An 18,760-nucleotide genomic window follows, 5' to 3' on the forward strand; every position below is an offset into this window, starting at 1 on the left:
GAGGGATCTCATCGCTGTCCACTGAATGGAGTTAGAGGCAGAGGGCGGTTAATCTCTTTACTAGGAGAGCCAGAAATACACAAGAGGCTGCTCCTTATATCTCTAAGTAGGTCAGATGGATAATCTGGCCCAGTCATTCTGTAGATGGACTCCAGGACATGCTAAGTTACTTCTATTTCATTGCTGAAACCAAGCAAATCAGATGGGACTTGAACCACGGGGTGGGACTGGAACCTGGCCAAAACCCAGACTGGGACTTGAAGGTGCAGTCTTTTTGTTATTGTTGTTAAAATATTTTATTTACCTGTTTTATTTGTCTGCATCAGGTCTTGTTTTGGCACAGGGAGCTTCATTGCATCATGCAGGATCTTTTCATTTCGGGCCTTGGACTCTCTAGTTGTGTTGTGTGGGCTTAGTTACCCTTTACTTCCCCAATCAGGAATCGAACCTATGGCCCTTGTAGTGGAAGCACAAAGTTCTAACCACTGGACCAAGGAATTCCCCAAGCTCAGGTTCTTGACATCTTGTAGCAGAAATAATTCAGTGACAGACAAAGTGATAGGTACGAATTGGATTTATTTAGAAAGGCAATGGCAACCCACTGCAGTACTCTTGCCTGGAAAATCCCATGGCCGGAGGGGCCTGGTAGGCTGCAGTCCATGGGGTCGCTGGGAGTCGGACACGACTGAATGACTTCACTTTCACTTTTCACTTTCATGCATTGGAGGAGGAGATGGCAGCCCACTCCAATGTTCTTGCCTGGAGAATCCCAGGGACGAGGAGCCTGGTGGGCTGCTGTCTATGGGGTTGCACAGAGTAGGACACGACTGAAGTGACTTAGGAGCAGCAGCAGAAAGATACACATTTCATAGACAGAATGTAGTCTACCTCAAAAGGCAAGATGGGCCCTGAGAGAAACACATCTCACAGAGTGTGGACCATCTCAGAAGGTGAGAGGCCTGGAAATTTTGGGTGGTTAGTTTTTATGGGCTGAATACTTCTGTAGGTGAAGGAGTGGGAGAATTATTCTATTTCAGTGAAGGGTTGAGAGTTTTCAAGAATAGGGATACCCCCAATTTTGGGTATTTTATGGTTAGCCTCTGATGAACTGTCACGGTGCTGGCTTCCCTGGTGGCTCAGAGGGTAAAGCATTTGCCAGGAATGCGGGAGACCAGGGTTCGATCCCTGGGTTGGGAAGATCCCCTGGAGAAGGAAATGGCAACCTTGGTAGGCTACAGTCCATAGGGTCACAAAGAGTTGGATGCAACTAAGTGACTTCATGATGCTGGTAGGGGTGTCACTTAGATGCTAATGTATTATAATGGGGGCTTCCTTGTTGGCTCAAATGGTAAAGAATCTGCCTGCAATGCAAGAGACCCAAGTTCCATCCCTAGGTCAGGAAGATTCCCTGGAGAAGTAAATGGCCACCCACTCCAGTATCTTTGCCAGGAAAATTTCATGAACAGAGAAGCCTGGCCATGAGCACATGAGTGCATAATGCGTGCATATTACAATGAGCATATGGAGAGGCTCATGGTCCGCTGGAGGTTGGATCTTCCACCATCTTGGACCTACTTGGTTCTAGCCAGTTTCTGGTGTGTCCTCATGGCTGTATCTTCCTTCCAAAGGTTGTGCCCACCCTCCTTGCCTCTTGTTTCAGGTGCTGAAATAAAAGCACAGAATGTAAAATCTGGGAATTAAGTTTTATCGAGACCTTACTGAGGGTATAGTCTGGGAAACAGCCTCTCAGATAACTCCGAGGAACTGCTTTGAAAGAGGTACGGAGTGGAACAGGAAAGTGAAAGTGTTGGTCGCTCAGTTATGTCTGACTCTTTGTGAACCCATAGACTGTAGCCTGCCAGGCTCCTCTGTCCACGGAATTCTCCAGGCAATACTGGAGTAGGTAGTCACTCCTTCTCCAGAGGCTCTTCCTGACCCGGGGATCAAACTTGAGTCTCCTGCATTGAAGGCAGATTCTTTACTGTCTGAGGGACCTATATGTATAATTTGCTGGGAAAAAACCATGGAACTGAACATCAAAAGATCACTGTGAATCACAAAGAACAGACATCTCAAATTAACGAGTTTAGTGCTTTTCTCTTTATGGAAAAATGCAAGAATCTAGGATCATGGAAATTTTCCCTTAGATGTTTATCTTAACCATCTAGGGGCAGACAGCCAAAGCACAAAATATTTCCTTTTTTTCCCTTTCCATTCTGGATTCCCCTGTCAGTGGGGGACTGCAATGCCTTATGACTTGATCCTTGTAGAACTGGAATGGCCAGCAACATTTTTTTTTTCTTTACAGATACAGTAGGAAAATTTTGGGAATATCCTAAGTATCAAGACTAGGAGTTGGTCAAATACAGGTGTAACTCAGTCAAGATCTAGAACTATTATGATTGCAACTCAACAGTGGGGATGTCATCAGAAGTCAGTTTGTCAGATACCACAGTCTGCACTGTATCCCAAGGTGCACTGCCTTCCAAAAGAAAAAACGAAAAGCATTTCTCTTTCAGCTCACGTGGGTAGTTCTCTCGGCAAACAGGGCAACACATTTGGAGCACCTGTTGCCGCAGAGGAGTTTATGTCATACAGCAAATGGATACTCTAACTTTCATAATAACGAAAGTCAACAGTTACTACGTGCTAAAATTCAGACATATGAAATGCTTAAAATCATTCTGCCATTCGTTCTATTCTAGAGGTTGGGACCTTGGTTATTTGATAAGCAATGAACTCACCTGCCAATGCAGGAGACATAAGAGACGTGGGTTTGATCCTTGGGTTGGGAATATCCCTTGGAGGAGGGCATGGCAACCCACTTCAGTATTTCTTGCCTGAAGAATCCCCATGGTCAGAGGAGCCTGGCAGGCTGCAGTCCGTGGGGTTGCAAAGAGTCTGAAGTGACTTAGCACACACGCACGCATGGGGAGGGTTCATGCATGGCTCCACCGTTAGGTCATCTCACTTTGCTTTCTAAACAAATTTTGTGGGGAGTGTGCCATTACAGGTGCATTCAGTTTTCAGTCTTTAAATACACTGCTTGTAATTTTTTAAGACCTTCCTGTTATAGCTATTACAGTTAGGTGGCCTCTTTGAGAAATATAACTAAAATAGTGAATTTTTTTTTTAAATAGCCCAAGGACAAATTATTCAACTGAATCAACCAGCTGTTTAATTGCCATACATATATAAAACTTAACTATCACAACATTGTCAGTTGGCTATACCCCAATACAAAATAAAAAGCTCAAGAGAAAGAAAGAATATTAATATTTAAAAACTTAAACATCATCAATCAAAAGAACAGAATTCAGCTATTCCATTGAAACTTAACTATCTTGGATCAAATACAGTTCTGTAAAATGTTACCTATTAAGAGTTCTGAGTGTGTTGGCAGTTTTGATAAGCTGCTTTCTCCTTCTTGGGTAGATTTTGTACATATAATGTTGACTTAAAATCCCCAAGGCCTAATTGTGTGTTCTCTCACAACACTGAGCATCTCTTGTCTTTGTGGTAAAAGGGGAGCATTTCTAAAAGGGAAAACCAGTTTGGTTTGGAGTTGGATCCCTCACAAAAGGCTAGTTTTTATTTGGAGCTGGCCATTTCAGAAGTTTACCTTTAAAGGTTACACCATGTAGTGATATTTGCAACCGAATTTCCAAGGAAGGAAAGGAGGAAGTGGGGAACCCTGAAGATAGAGCTTAACTTTGGTGGTGAAATACCCAGGGATGAGGGCTGAGGGGTTGCCCACTCCTGGGGGTCCACTTCCCCACTCCAGGACCACAGCCCCATCCCTGGGGACCCCCAGCCCAGCCCTCTGGGTACTTTGATAGGCACAGCTGGCCTGGGGTTAGAGGAGGGGAGGGTTAGCAAACTCATCTCTCTGCCTGGGCAGAGGGGGAGGGTCACTTCAACTTGTAAAAATCCCCTGACTTCATTTAGCCTCTGGAAACACCAAAAACAGCGGTCAGTCTTGAAAGGTGGAAATTTCCAGTGGGGATTTATGTAAATATGGCTACTTAGAAAAGAAAAAAGCAAACTATGACCCGGGGTATTTTTGGCTTCAGAGAGAAAGCCCCGGACTACAGGAGGCCGGTGCGCCCGGGGTTCACTTTCGGTTCAAGGCTCGCTCGGGCGTCCATCTCTCCTGTCCGCAGCCCCACCCCGTCCTCCCGACCTCGGGGATGCCAGGTTCCCAGTCAGCCCGGAGGACACTGGAGGCCACGGGGATCACCACGGGCAGGTCGCACAGAACGCCAGGGCCTCAAGATGCAGAGGCCTAGGCAGTTGGAACCTCACTCAGGCCCCCGCCAACCATCCCCGGTGGTGTCTTTGACCGCGTTCCCCACTGTGGCCCTCAGCCTGCCCGCCCAGGCCTGGAATCTTCTAGTTTGTCCCCAGCTCCAGCGGCCGCCGGGTTTTGTTCACCTTGGTGCCCCGAGGGCCTCTCAGGAGCTGGCACCGGGTAGGCACGCTGTCCAGAGCGGTGGAAATTAAAGAAGGAAAGGAGGGTGAGGAGACAGAAAGAAGCGCTGTTTCACCCGTGGGCTCCGCGTCCGCCCATGGACCTGAGGTGGTTTCTGTCCAAGATGCGACATCCCCCGACGGCCCCAACCCTCACGCCACATCTCCCCCATCCTAAAAGCTTTTTCCATGAGGATTTGGCCCACGGTCCCACGATGCGTCTTCCTGTAGGAGGCCTGAGGCTCCCCGCGGCGGGGCTTCACCCTCTGCGCTGGGACCGACGGGGCGGGGTGGGGGGGTAGGCCAGGCTCTGGCCGGGGGGGACCGGGGTTGAGGGGACGGTTCGGGGATGGGACCCGGGCCATCGCTGCGGGTCGGCTCTCTGTGTTTGGCAAGCAGCAGCGGAGTCTGAGCCGGGGTGGTGGCTTCCGCCTGTGCATCCGTCTAGACTCCGCAGATAAAGGGACCCTGGCCAGGGGTGAGGGAGTGGGGTACCCTTCGGATCTGGAGCCGCCCCTTCTCACCCAAATGTCATTCCCCCAACCCCGGCGGCTCCAGGACAGCGGCTCCGAGGCGCTCGTTGAGAAGCCATCTGAAAGGGATCGCTGGCCCGGGTCTTCTCCCTGGTCTCCCGCCTCGCCTCGGCCTGGGATGTCCCCGGGGGCAGCCCGGAACTCCCGGTTCAGAGGGGCAGGGTCCCCAGCTGGATACCATCTCCCACGCATCCACCCGTCCTCCGTGCCCAGGGCCGTCTTAACCCGGGAGCGAAGTTGGCCTCGGAGCCTAGACTCCCGGAAAAAATGCACAAACAGGCTGGGAGTCTCGGACGATGAGAAATTGCCCCCCCCAACCCCCTCCCCACCCCGCCACCCCAGCCCGCAGGCCTGACGCCCGGGGTGGCTCCGGGCCCAGGGATTTGGTGTTACCGACGGCTGAGCCCGCTGCGTCCTCCGACCCCCACCTTCACCCTCATCCCGAGAGCAGGGGCGGGGCCACCAGCCACGAGGGCGTTCAGGTTCTTTAGTTGTCGCTTCTGGTTCTCCCGCGTGCGCATTTCTCAGCTCCCGGGCACAGCAGCCGGCTGCACCGAACCCGCGGGGCCGAGGCGCCCCCTGCTTGGCTCTTAACTTTTGCCAGGATCACGCCGGGTGGTGGGGGGCGGGGGGCGGCGCGGGACCCCGGGGCGCGCACCTCCTCGGGCTCTGCCGTCCCCGCCCGCGCCCGCCCGCCGCGCTCGGAAAGCCCCCGCGGCTCCTCCTACCCCCGAGGGGCTTTCTCCAGCCTCCGGTGACTCGAGTCTTGGAGCGCGGCCGCCGGGCGCGCGTTTCCGCCGAGCTGGAGCGCGCAGAGCCCTTCTGCTTTTCTGGGGCCGCCGGGGACAAGGGGCGGTGACCTCGGTGCGCGCCCGGCGTCCCCGGCTCCCGGCCCGCTCCCCGGCCCCCCGGCCCGCGCCCCGGCCTCCGGCATGGTGCTGCTGGCCGGGCCCGGGCCGGAGGGCGGCGGGGCGCGCCGCGTGTCCCCAGAGCCACCGTCCCCACCCCGGGACGCGCAGGCCGGGGAGGACCCAGCTGACTACGAGGAGTACGAGGACTTCTCGAGTCTGCCCGACACCCGCAGCATCGCCTCGGACGACTCCTTCTACCCTTACGGAGATGAGGAGGAGTACAGCTCGGTGAGCGCGGAGAGCGCTCCGGAGCCTGTTCCGGAGGGCGTCCCGGAGGCGGCTACCCTCCTGCGCGCCGCCTGCGCCAACGACGTGGGGCTGCTGAGGGCGCTGGTGCGGCGAGGGCCCAGCGCCGAGGAGGTGCAGGAGACCGATCGCAACGGCCGGGTAAGAGCGCGCCCGCTCGGGGTTCGGGGCCCCTCCGCCCTCCTCGGCCCCGGCCCGGCGATGACTTTGCCGCGGCCGAGAGTGCCGTTTCCCAGCTCCATGGGAACGCGGGACGCCCGGCGCCCTGGGCGGCCTGCCCATACCCTGCTGGAGGGAGCCGCACAATTGCTCCATGGTCATAGCGCCTCGGGGACCGTCGCCAGACCCGCGCGCGTGCTCACCGCAGCCCCTTCTAGTTTCCCGCCCGCGGAGTCTTCCATGCTCCCCTGGGGCCCGCGCTGGGATCTGAGCTGGGGCGTCTCGCGGGTCCCTTCACTCCGGGTCCCCTCTGACCGTCAACCCTCCTCGCCTGCAGGGGAAACCCCTTCTGCAAAATGCCCCAGTCGCCCCCAGTGCCCCCAGGGTTCGGCCCTCTCGCTGCCCCTGCGCTTGGCCTTTCACGCCCGAGCGCGGATCGGCTTCTGCTCGCCTCCCGGGTTCGAAGTTGGTTCTGGGACCCCCTCCTTCCTCGCATCCCTCCCCCTGCCCAGGCGCGGCCGCGCCCGATGACCCACGCGGTGGCCGGCCAGCGCGATGTCCGACTGGGCTATCCTCACGGTCACCGCGGAGAGCCGAGGGCCATCGCGCGCCCCCCTCCCCGGGGCAGGTCCCTGCAGGGGAGCACAGCGGGGCGGCAGGAGCACACCCGCAGGGCAGGCGGGCGTGGGGGTGGGGAGAAGCACGAGGGATCCATGAGTCATGACAAGACTCAGGGACGATGAGAAACACTGAGAAAAAAAAAGAAAGAAAAAGTTGGCTCGAGAAGGACTGGCTCTCGGAACGCAGCCCACCAAAGCCGCGGGAGGAGACAAGCCGCAGGGTGAGCGCAGCGGCCAGGTGCCCGTGGTCGGTGCCCAGCGGACAGTGGCCGCGGTCTCCCTGCCTGTTACGGTCCCCGGGTCCCGCGGGATGGGCAGTCTCTGCCTGGCGCGCAGCCGGAGGGAAGGTGCCTTTGCTGGGGAGGTCCCATACTGATGGGAAGGATGTGCGTCTCCTTGGAAACCGGGGGAGCCGGGTGCCTTTGGTTTATCGCGGGGGGTGGGGCTGTGGGGCCCCGGGGTGTTCCTCCCCTGCCTGTGGTCTGGACCCGGCTCAGGCAGACTGGAGCTCCTGCAGGTATGGTCGAACTTGACACCGCAGGTGAACTTGGGGAGGGCTCTCCGCTTGGTGTAATGTGTCAGGTGGTGCTGGCCCCTAGATCTCGAAGGCTCCCAGAGCTGGAGAGGGGCCCGCGTGGGCAGCATCACCCCGGTGACCCTGCGACACCCCAGGGATGCCTGCACCCCAGCCCTCCCTCTGGCCGCCAGGAGGCCCCGGCTGACTGTGCAGCTCTGCTTTCGCTTTTACCAAGGTGACTTTTCACAGATGTTCACGGGAAACCTGTTTCCTGAAGCAGGTAACCGGGGGCTGCCTTAAAGGAAGCTCCACAAGGGTTAGGAAGGGTCAGGGATGGGGTGGATCTCTCCTCTGTTGGAGGCAGCTTGGGGTCTCCTGGGGCCTGGGTTGCCCAGCCCCACTCTGGGCTCCACTAGGCTGTGCTTTGTTGTGTTTCCTTTGGGGGCAAAAAATAAAAGTTGGAAAGCAGCTGTACTGGAGACCACTGAGGACAACATGAACCATCCCCAAGGGGCTTGGGTCTGTTGTACTGAGTTTTGCAGCCTCTTATGAAAGCCTCGAGGGCTTCCCTGATGGCTCAGTTGGTAAAGAATCCAGCTGCAATGCAGGAGACCGGGGTTCGATTCCTGTGTCGGGGAGATCCCCTGGAGAAGGGAAAGGCTACCCACGCCAGTATTCTGGCCTGGAGAATTCCAGGGACTGTATAGTCCATTGGGTTGCAAAGAGTCGGATGCGACTGAGCAACTTTCACTGTGAAAGCCTCTCCCTCAGTGCAGAGTCAGGGGTGGCCAGCTCCGGTCTCTGCCTCAGTTTCCCCGCTGTGATGTGGGGCTGATGGCAGCTTCAATCTGCCAGGTTACTGAACACTAGATCCCTAGCGCACAGCTCTCTGACGTGGCCGTGTTTACTGTCTTGTCCTGTTTTTCACTCACCTACCTTCTCCATGCTCAGAAGAGACATCCTCCAGGTTTTTTTTTTCCCTGAGATCAGGCAAAGCTATTTTTCTCTGTGCTTTCCCCCTTGATTACAGAGTCTCCCTTCATTTTTCTGCTCTGAGCCTCATCTCTGCTCCCCACCAAATCAGGATGGAGAAATGGCCCACAGCCCATCAATGACAAAGGCCCACAACCCATCAAGCCCTTTTATCTTCTGATCAGAAGAAGTGGGTCCTGTGTTCTGGGCTTTGAGGGGGTGAGGCGAGAGCTTCTGTTCTTCCTGGTGGCTTCTTGATCTTGTTATCAAACAGCCTCTGTCTTTCTGAAGCACTTTGAAAGAATGAAGTGTCACAAAGGCCAAAACACAACCCTGTAGCAGATGGGGTAGTGAGTCTGATGAGCGTTCACTGCAGACCCACTGTGTGCCAGGCACGAGTGGGCACTGCAGGGTCTCCTGAATCAAAGGGTCTCTGCCTTGAGAGTCTTCACCTTTTAATTGAGGAAGAACTCAGAATGATAGTACCAAGTGCTTAGACGATAATAATAGTACCCAGTGCTTAGAGAGCAATAATACCCAGTGTTTAGAGAGTAATAGTGCCCAGTGCTTAGAGAGTAATAGTGCCCAGTACTTAGAAAGCAATAATACCCAGTGTTTAGAGAGTAATAGCACCCAGTGTTTAGAGAGTAATAGCGCCCAGTGTTTAGAGAGTATTAGCGCCCAGTGCTTAGAGAGTATTAGCGCCCAGTGCTTAGAGAGTACTAGTGCCCAGTACTTAGAGGGTAATAGCGCCCAGTGCTTAGAGAGTACTAGTGCCCAGTACTTAGAGAGCAATAGTGCCCAGTGCTTAGAGAGTACTAGTGCCCAGTGCTTAGAGAGCAATAGCACCCAGTGTTTAGAGAGTAATAGCGCCCAGTGCTTAGAGAGTATTAGCGCCCAGTGCTTAGAGAACAGTAGCGCCCAGTGCTTAGAGAGTACTAGTGCCCAGTACTTAGAGAGCAATAGTGCCCAGTGCTTAGAGAGTACTAGTGCCCAGTACTTAGAGAGCAATAGCATCCAGTGTTTAGAGAGTAATAGCGCCCAGTGCTTAGAGAGTATTAGCGCCCAGAGCTTAGAGAGCATTAGTGGCCAGTGCTTAGAGAGTACTAGTGCCCAGTACTTAGAGAGCATTAGTGCCCAGTGCTTAGAGGGTACTAGTGCCCAGTACTTAGAGAGCAATAGTGCCCAGTGCTTAGAGAGTACTAGTGCCCAGTGCTTAGAGGGTAATAGCGCCCAGTGCTTAGAGCCAGAGGCAGGATGTGAGAGGAGCTCTATAGAAGTGCAGAGCAAACATCTTGGAAGCCGGGACGTGAGGACAATCAGGGAAGCCCAGTGAAGGGCGACTTTTGGAGGTGGTGGTGGGAGGACCTTCTAGGCAGGCAGATGGCTCCAAGGCGGTGGTTGGTCACGGTGCGGGACAATGTGGTCGCTGAAGCCAGAGGGGCTTTCCAGGGCTAGCTGCTGAGGGGCCGGCCTGGAGCTGCTGGTTAAGAAATGGGAAGCTGGGAAATCTGGTTTCAGCGTGCTGGTGTCGGGTCTCGGGGCCGTGATATCCCTCCGCACACGGCCACACGACTCGGCTGCTCACAGCCTTCAGCTTCAGGTCTTCAGGGCGTCTCCTCAGGCAAGTCTTTCCTCCCATCCCCAGCCAAGCCAGCAGCTCCTGGAACCAAGGGAGGACAGTCCGGGTGTTCAGCAGTTGAGGCCTGCAATGGCAGGTAGGGTGGTCATTCGAGAGAACCGGTGACGTTCTAGCAAAGACGTAGAGAAGAGGGCTTCGTTGGTGGTTCGGGGGTTAAGAATCCCCCTGCCGATGCAGGGGACACGGGCTGATCCTGGCCCGGGAAGATTCCGTATGTCAAGGGGAAGCTAAGCTCGTGTGCCACAGCCCTGAAGCCCGAGCACCCTAGAGCCTGTGCTGTGCAACACGAGGAGCCACCTCAGTGAGAAGCTTGCGCACTGCAAGTAGGGAAAGGCTGATCGTAGCCATGAAGACCCAGCACAGCCAAAAACAAAACAAAACAAAACAAAAAAAACCCGAGTCACATTATTTAAAACGAAAAGATGCAGAGAAGAAAACTCGGAAAGAGCACTTCAGGAAGAGGGCACAGCAAGTGCACAGGTCCTGAGGCAGGAGCTGTTCAGGGGCTGGTCTGTGATCAGTAGCAGTAAAAAGCTTATGGAAAGTCTGAGCGTTTTTGCTGGAGGACAAGGGGAATTGCATTAACTAGCAGACTACTCAGGCCTTCCTGGTGAGTCAGTGGTAAAGAATCCACCTGCCGATGCAGGACCGCTGGTTCCATCCCTGGGCTGGGAAGATCCCCCAGAGAAGGAAATGACTACCCACTCCAGCATTCTTGCCTGGGAAATCCCACAGACAGAGGAACCTGGCAGGCTACAGTCCATGGGGTCACAAAGAGTCGGGATAAGTGACTCAGTGATATCTGAGTGACTAGATAACAACAACTGAACTGCTCACAGGCTGCAGATAGTAGCTTCCCAGAAGGAAAATGTCTCTAAAGGCTTTTTAGGGGTTGTGTTTATTGAACTGTTGATCTCTGGTCCATTAAGAAGAGAGTTTGCCGAGATGAGTGAGGTTTCATTTGGCTGGAGTTAACTAAGGATCAGACTTGTTTTGTTTAAGAAGGTGTGTTCTGGGGACTTTGCTGGTGGTCCAGTGGTTAAGACTTCAGGTTTCCAGTGCAAGGGATAAGGATTTGATCCCTGGCCAGGGAACTAGATCCCCTGTGCTACGCTGCATGGCCAAGAAAAAAAAAGGTCTGTTGTTTCCTGGCTCCTGAGATCAGTAGAATTTTGGACCTAGCTCAGCAGAGTCTCCTTCTAAAATATTTATTGTTCTAAAAGGATTGCATAACTGAATATGCAACATGTAAATATTTGTCAAACAATCCTTCAGAAGTATTCAGAGTGTGCTCTGCTGTCTTGTAGATTTATGCTTGTTTTGTTCCCGCTGACTCGGGGACAGTTCTCCTTGTTAATTCTTCACTTCTCTCCTGAGGTAAGGCCCTGACAACTCTGCAGAGAGGACTGCAACCAAAGGAAATATTTGTGCTGTGTTCATTGTTACAGAACGGTGGTTTGAATGTCAGACAGCTCTTGAACCAAATTAGGCCCAATTCTGCTACCTTGAAAATATTGTACTCTTTCCTTTAAAAAAAAATAATTAAATTTATTCTGGTCATGCCACGTGCTTATCAGAACTTAGTTCCATGGCCAGAGATTTAACCCGGGTCCTCAGCAGTGGAAGCAGAAGCCTTAACCGCTGGACCACCAGGGGAGTCCCCCTCCTCTCTTGATGGGACTCTCATCTTACATGTTTAAGTTCCAGTTCCTCTTGCTGAAATGTTTCAAAGACTACTTCACCCATTTCCTCAGTTGGCTCAGGAATGGCTGCAGTCACCATCTGCATGATTTTGGAGCCCAAGAAAATAAAATCTCTAACTGTTTCCATTGTTTCCCCATCTATTTGCCATGAAGTGATGGGACCGGATGCCATGATCTTAGTTTTTTGTATGTTGAGTTTTAAGCCAGCTTTTTCACTCTCCTCTTTCATCTTCATCAAGAGTCTCTTTAGTTCTTCACTTTCTGTCGTAAGAGTGGTGTCTTCTGCATATCTGAGGTTATTGATTTTTCTCCCAGCAATCTTGATTCCAGCTTGTGCTTCATCCAGCCTGGCATTTTTCATGATGTACTCTGCATATAAGTTAAATCAACAGAGTGACAATATACAGGCTTGAGATAGTCCTTTCCCAATTTGGAACCAGTCTGTTGTTCCTTGTCCAGTTCTAACCGTTGCTTCTTGACCTGCATACAGATTTCTCAGGAGGCAAGTCAGGTGGTCTGGTATTTCCATCTCTTTCAGAATTTTCCACAGTTTATTGTGATCCACACAATCATAGGCTTTGGCATAGTCAATAAAGCAGACGTAGGTGTTTTTCTGGAATTCTCCTGCTTTTTCTATGCTCCAGCAGATGTTGGCAACTTGATCTCTGGTTCCTCTGCCTTTTCTAAAACCAGCTTGAACATCTGGAAATTCACGGTTCACGTATTGCTGAAACCTGGCTTGGAGAATTTTGAGCATTACTTTACTAGCGTGTGAGATGACAGCAATTGTGCTGTAGTTTGAACATTCTTTGGCATTGTCTTTCTTTGGGATTGGAATGAAAACTGACCTTTTCCAGTCCTGTAGCCACTGCTGAGTTTTCCAAATTGAGTGCAGCACTTTCACAGCATCATCTTTTAGGATTTGAAATAGCTCAACTGGGAGTCCATCACCTCCAGTAGCTTTGCTCATAGTGATACTTCCTAAGGCCCACTTGACTTCGCATTCCAGGATGTCTGGTTAGAGGTGAGTGATCACACCATTATGATTATCTGGGTCGTGAAGATCTTTTTTGTATAGTTCTGTGTATTCTTGCCACCTCTTCTTAATATCTTCTGCTTCTGTCTGTCCTTTTTTGTGCCCATCTTTGCATGAAATGTTCCCTTGGTATCTCTGATTTTCTTGAAGAGATCTCTAGTCTTTCCCCATTCTGTTGCTTTCCTCTACTGATCCTCATTGATAACTGAGGAAGTGATATATTTTTAAAATGTTTATTTATTTGGCTGGGCTAGGTCTTAGTTGCAGCATGTAGAATCTAGTTCCCTGACCAGGAATCCAACCTGTGCTCCTTGCAGTGGAAGCACAGAGTCTAAACCACTAGACCGCCAAGTGGGTCCCCCATTTCTTTCATTTTCTGGTTAAAAAAGGACAGGACTTCCCTGACAGTCCAGTGCTTAAGACTTCATGCTTCCACTGCAGGGGGCAAGGTTTGATCCTTGGTTGGGGAACTAAGATTTCACATACTGTGAGGTGTGGGAAAAAAACACAAAGTGGGGAAAAAAAAAAAGGGCACGATTTTTTAAAGAATAATTTTAGGTTCACAGCAAAATTGAGGGGAAGGAGCAGAGATTTCCTTTATATCCTCTACTCTCCCGAGGCACATCCACCTGCCCCCATTGCCTACATCCCCCACCAGAGTGGTACGTTTGCTGTAGCTGATGAAGTTACACTGATCCATCACAATCAGCCAAACTCCACAGTTTACCTTGGTTACCCTTGGTGTTGGACACTGTATTGTTGTTTCATTTCGGTGTCATGTTCGACTCTTTTGGGACCCCATGGGCTGGATGTAGCCCGCCAGGCTTCTCTGTCCATGGGATTTCCCAGGCAAGAATACTGGAGGGGGTTGCCATTCTGTGGGTTTGGACAGATGTGTAATGACTCGTATTCACCACTGTAGTGCCATAAAGTGTCCCTTGTGTTCTTCATGTAAGTGTGTCAGTTATCTATGGCCACAGCAATGCTGCATAACAAATAACTGAAACCTCAGGGTGTACACACCAGTCACATGTTGCTGAGGGTGGCCCAGCCCAGCCCATCTCAGCCAGATATGCTTTTAGCTGGGGGTTGGCTGCAGATGGCAGGACGGGGACGGTCTTGGCTGGGGTGGCTGGTCTCTGTCTGTGTGGTTTCTCCTCCTGCAGCAGGCTGGTCTGGGCCTGTTCTCCGAGGCAGGGGCTGAGTTGCCAGGGAGCCAGCAGAGCAAGAAAGGTTCAGCGTCAGTTCTGCTGAAGCAGGTTACAAAGCCAAGCATGAATTTACCCTCTAGTGTGAACTTGCTTTTGCTTGTAGTCGATGCTGTTCACTAACCCTCAGCATTTCTGTTTATTTAAAATGTATCTTTATTGAGGAATATTTCAGATAGGTGCCTGAGGAGAAGGTATCAAGAACCTCCCATGTCCTAACCGTCCAGCCTCAGTGAGTATCAGCTCCTGAAGGCCTGTTTTAATTTTGAGGGACAGGATTATATTTAATGCTGCTTTTGGTGTGTGTGTGTGTATAGGTTTCAGAAACCTAGGAGAAGCATTATCAGGGGGTCTTGAAGCCGGGATGGATTTTGGAGCTTGGTGGTCCCTATCATTTTTTAGTAGAAGAAAGTGGGGCTCAGGGAAGAGGGCCTCTAGATACGTCAGGAGAGCTGGCTTCTAGAATGACCCGGCAGCTGTTCATGGTCTGCCTTTTGACCCCTGTGAGCCTCCCCAAGGGGTTTCTGAGCCTTCCACCTTTGCCTCCTGGCTGCACTTGAGGAATGGGCTACCCAGAAATTCTGTGTGCTGATTTTATACTGTTGATTTCCTTTCCAACCTATGTTTGTAAAGGAAGACTAAGACAGAGATGTTACAAAAATCTAAAGCAGTAAGATGGTTTAGAAATTCTTTTGGAATCTCATTTATTTGCCCAACCTTCATGTCAATATGATAAGTGAGCTATTAGTTAAAACTATTTTGAATGACAACTTCTAGTAAATATGGCTACAGTATAGGGAAGGCTTTACAGTATAGGGAAAGCTTTAAGTGTGATTTAACTAATTTTAAGTTTCTAAAATTCAATTCCTCTGACCAGACCTTTAGGTCAGTAACTGATGGTTATAGGATTATTCTGATTTTCTCTTTCTTCCTGAATCCATTATGGTAATCTCTGTTTTTCTAGGAAGCTGTTCCATTTTTTTCTCCTAAATTTTAAAGATTAGTAGTATGAGCTTTTTACAGAATTCTCTTTTTAATCTCTGCTATAACGTATTATATCCTGTATTTTTGCATTTTTTGCATTTAAGCTGTTTCTCTTTTGTGGTGTTGCTTAGTCACTCAGTCGCATCCGACTTTGTCTCTTCAAAAATATTTTATTGTCTTTTCAGAGAATCAACTTTTGTTCTGGATCTGTTTCCTTGTTCGCTATTTCATTAATTTCTGCTTTCCTTTTTATTATTTCCTTCCTTCAGGTTTATTCTACATATAACTTTCAAAGTATCACTTTCATTTTTCCCCACAAGTTTTGATATGTAACATTTTATTATTGTTAGGTTTTCATTTATATTAATGATTTCTTTTTTTTTTGACCTAGCAGTTATTTAGAATGGTATTTAATTTTTTAAGTATATATTGTTAGGCTTTATATAAAATAACCTTTGAAGCCTGATTCAGAGACTATGGTCTGCGTGATACTCTGAAAATTTTTGAGACTGACTTTATAGCCTGTTGGGCCAGTAATTCTAAATCATAATGAAAGTCGATCAGTCACGTCCGACTCTTTGCGACCTCATGGACTATACAGTCCATGGAATTCTCCAGGCCACAATACTGGAGTAGGTAGCCTTTCCCTTCTCCAGTGGATCTTCCCAACCCAGGGATTGAACCCAGCTCTTCCACATTGCAGGCAGATTCTTTACCAGCTGAGCCACAGGGGAAGCCCAAGAACACTGGAGTGGGTAGCCTATCCCTTCTTTAGCAGATCTTCCCGACCCAGGAATCGAACTGGGGGTCTCCTGCACTGCAGGTGGATTCTTTACCAACTGAGCTATGAGGGAAGCCCCAACTATCTAAATCATAACCATGTGATATTTTACAATTTCTCCAAATTAAGTCAAAATAATTCCATATGTAAAAAATATGTAATTTCCTTTAATTAAAAGAAATAAGAGGGATGTAGAGAAGTTGTTAAACTATGTGAACAAAGGAAATATGTGAACAATGGAAATATGTTTCATTCTAGATAGTTGGGAAGTAATTCTTTTAGACAACTGGTAGAATAATGGTGTATGTGTGTGTTTATGAGTTCAGGTTTTATGATGAAGTAGGATATTAAAAATCCTTGATGTCACTCGATGTATGTGTACAGAAAGAATAGAGACTATTTTTTAATGGTATTTCTGAATTTTAAAGACAGTTGAAGGTGGCATTTACTTATTTCTACTAAGTCAGAGACACGGAAATGAAGCGAGACGTGAAATCCCGAGTGCCAGTTGGGTAGGTGGCAGAATTGGATTGGAAGAGTAGGATTTGAGAGCAATTTCCAAGTATCAGAAAAGCAGTGTATGCTTCTAAAGGCATATCGATGTCAGCTGTGAATGAGTTCAGATCCAGGGCAGGCATGTGATGGGTAGGGGGAGATGAAGGAATCAAGCATTTCCCTCTGGCTTCTGTTTCTGAAATGTAGCTGGCTCATGGGCGAGAGGTCACACCTGGTGAGGGACATCCCAGCGGAGAGAGGTGTGCAGGCGAGGGCAGGGGAGAGGCAGGACCTCTGCTCAGGGCTGGTGCCCGCCAGTGAAGGGTGTCACATTTATAGCAGCACACTTGCTGGGATAAGGAAAGACACGTGAATTCAGTTGAAAATGAAGGGCTTCCCTGGAGGCTCAGTGGTAAAGAATCCACCTGCCAGTGCAGGAGACATGGGTTCGATCCCTGATCTGGGAAGCCCCCACATGCCTCGGGGCACCTAAGCCTGTGAGCCCCTAGGGTTGAGCCTGTTTCCTAGAGCCCATGCTCTGCAGCAAGAGGGCAGCGAGAAGCCTGTGCCCCACAACCAGAGAGGAGCTCCTGCCTGCTGCAGCTGGGGAAAAGCCCACGCAGCAGTGGAGGCCCAGCACAGCTGAAGAAATGAATAAAGGAAGGAAGGAAGATGGAGAAATTACGCTGAGTGAAAAAAAAAAAATCTCTGAGGATTATATGCCATGTGGTTCTATTTACGTAATCTTCCCAAAGTAATGCAGTTGTAGAGATCAGACCTTCTCTTGGGCTTCCCTGGTGGCTCAGCTGGCAAAGAATCCACCTGCAATGCAGGAGACCTGGGTTTGATCCCTGGTTTGGGAAGATCCCCTGGAGAAGAGAAAAGTTACCCACTCCAGTATTGTGGCCTGGAGAATTCCATGGACTGTGTAGTTCATGGGGTCGCAAAGAGTCGGACACGACTGAGCGACTTTGACTTTCAGAGATGCAGAACAGACGGGGGGTTGCTGGGTTAGGGCTCTGCGGGGAGGAGTGGATGGTACTCTGGCTGGGGCAGGCCTGCTTCTAGATCGTGGTGGTGGTTACCCGGAGCTGCACGAGGGTTACAATGGCAGAGGACCACACACAGACACACACACACACACACACACACACCAGGGACCCCTGAACAAGCTCTGTGGAATGCAGCAGTGCCCCTTTCCTGATGCTCTTGCACTATAATTATGCAGATGTTGATACTGGGGAGACAGGCTGAAGGGGTGGCTTCGTGTCAGTTGACCACTATTTCAAAATCAAAAATTTAGTAGAAATGAGGGGAGGCATGCATTACCTTTTATCTGCAGCCCTACCACATGAATAGACTGGATTTTGGAAGCTAAAGCAAGATCAGATGTGGTTAATATGGGGAGATGAGACTGATGGGAATGTTGGGTGTTTGAATGTTGCTACTCAAGTGTGGTTTAATGAGGTGCTCATTTAGGGTTTTTCCCCAAATGCAGGATTGCAGGCCCTCCCTAGATGTACAGAACCAGAGTCTGCGCTCTTGGTGATGGGCATGTTCACTTGTGGGAAGAGCTATGGAACTTTATTCTGAGAGGAGAAAGCAAGTGTGGTGGCCAAAGATGGTAGCCTTAGGTCGGTCACATGACCCTGGACAAGTCACATGGTCTTCCCAGCCTCAGTTTCCTCTAGATGCTCATCTAGAAAAGGGGGTGCTTTTTATGAGGCTCACAATAACCTCATGGAAGTTCTAGGCAGAATGAATCAGTGACTTAGGCATAACAGGGGGTGCTCAGTGAGGGCAGCTGTTGTTTCTGTGGGTGAATTAACCTCAAGATGGGTTTCTAGTCCTGCAGCTTCAATTTCAGCCAAGGGAAAAGGTGGGAGCAAATTAACCATCTAGCCAAAGAGGAGCGGTCAAGCCAATAGTGTGTCTGTCACTTGGTAAGGGCCTGTTTGTAAATGTAAACGTTAGTTAAGAGGGTAGATCTCGGGTTATGCATTCGTACCTTGAGGACAGTGGCGGCTGGGGCCATGGGTGCAGATGAAGCAAGGTGGGAGGGGAGGGCCGGGGACTGGGACCCCATCTCGGGAGCACCTTTGACTGTGGGCGGTGGCGGTGGTGGCTTGGAGGAGAATGGACAGAGTCCAAACTCATTTCCTGTGAGTTCATGGTCATGCAGAGCCCTGGCTGGGAGCCCTGGTGCATCCTGGGACTCTCAGTGCCTGACCCAGTTGTGACATTCTGCTGTGAACAAGCAGCTGCGGTGGGTTCCTGAAGTCCCCTTCCACTTCTGTTTCACCTCCCCAGCATCCCCAAGGACCTGGCCCTGCCTGCTTCTGGGCAGGAGGGTCAGGCTGCATTGCTTCCTTCTAGACCTTCCAGCCTTTGTATTTGGAAACACAATGGTCATGTGCTAAAAATAGCAGCGGTGACATAGCCACCTGGATGGTTTTGTGGATCTGTGAGTCAGGCGTTTTTTC

The 18,760-nt window shown here is 50.6% G+C and overlaps 2 protein-coding genes across 6 annotated transcripts in view; one reads left to right on the forward strand and one right to left on the reverse strand.

Moving 5' to 3' along the window:
• Positions 1-560: 560 nt before the first annotated feature.
• Positions 561-5,937, reverse strand: LOC147350083 (uncharacterized). Its single transcript, XM_086362479.1, has 5 exons — positions 5,732-5,937; positions 4,435-4,480; positions 3,888-3,951; positions 1,576-1,665; positions 561-799 (listed from the first exon to the last, which is right to left on the reverse strand). Exons 1-4 carry the CDS (start codon positions 5,935-5,937, stop codon positions 1,604-1,606), a joined length of 378 nt encoding a protein of 125 aa, XP_086218605.1. The 3' UTR covers positions 561-799; positions 1,576-1,603.
• Positions 5,936-18,760, forward strand: part of ANKRD33B (ankyrin repeat domain 33B) — a 133,597-nt gene continuing 120,772 nt past the window's right edge. For 3 of the 5 annotated variants that reach the window (XM_086362477.1, XM_086362472.1, XM_086362473.1), the window contains exon 1: positions 5,936-6,301. In XM_086362477.1, coding sequence (XP_086218603.1) covers positions 5,936-6,301 — 366 coding nt within the window. Of the gene's footprint in view, positions 6,302-6,408; positions 7,161-18,760 lie in introns of those variants that run through there. The other 2 variants (XM_086362474.1, XM_086362475.1) reach the window with 1 other exon arrangement.

This window comes from Bos grunniens, chromosome 20 (genome assembly GCF_055505025.1).
Source record: "Bos grunniens cultivar Pamir isolate PY7600 chromosome 20, Bosgru_T2T1.0, whole genome shotgun sequence".
Classification (NCBI taxonomy): domain Eukaryota; kingdom Metazoa; phylum Chordata; class Mammalia; order Artiodactyla; family Bovidae; genus Bos; species Bos grunniens.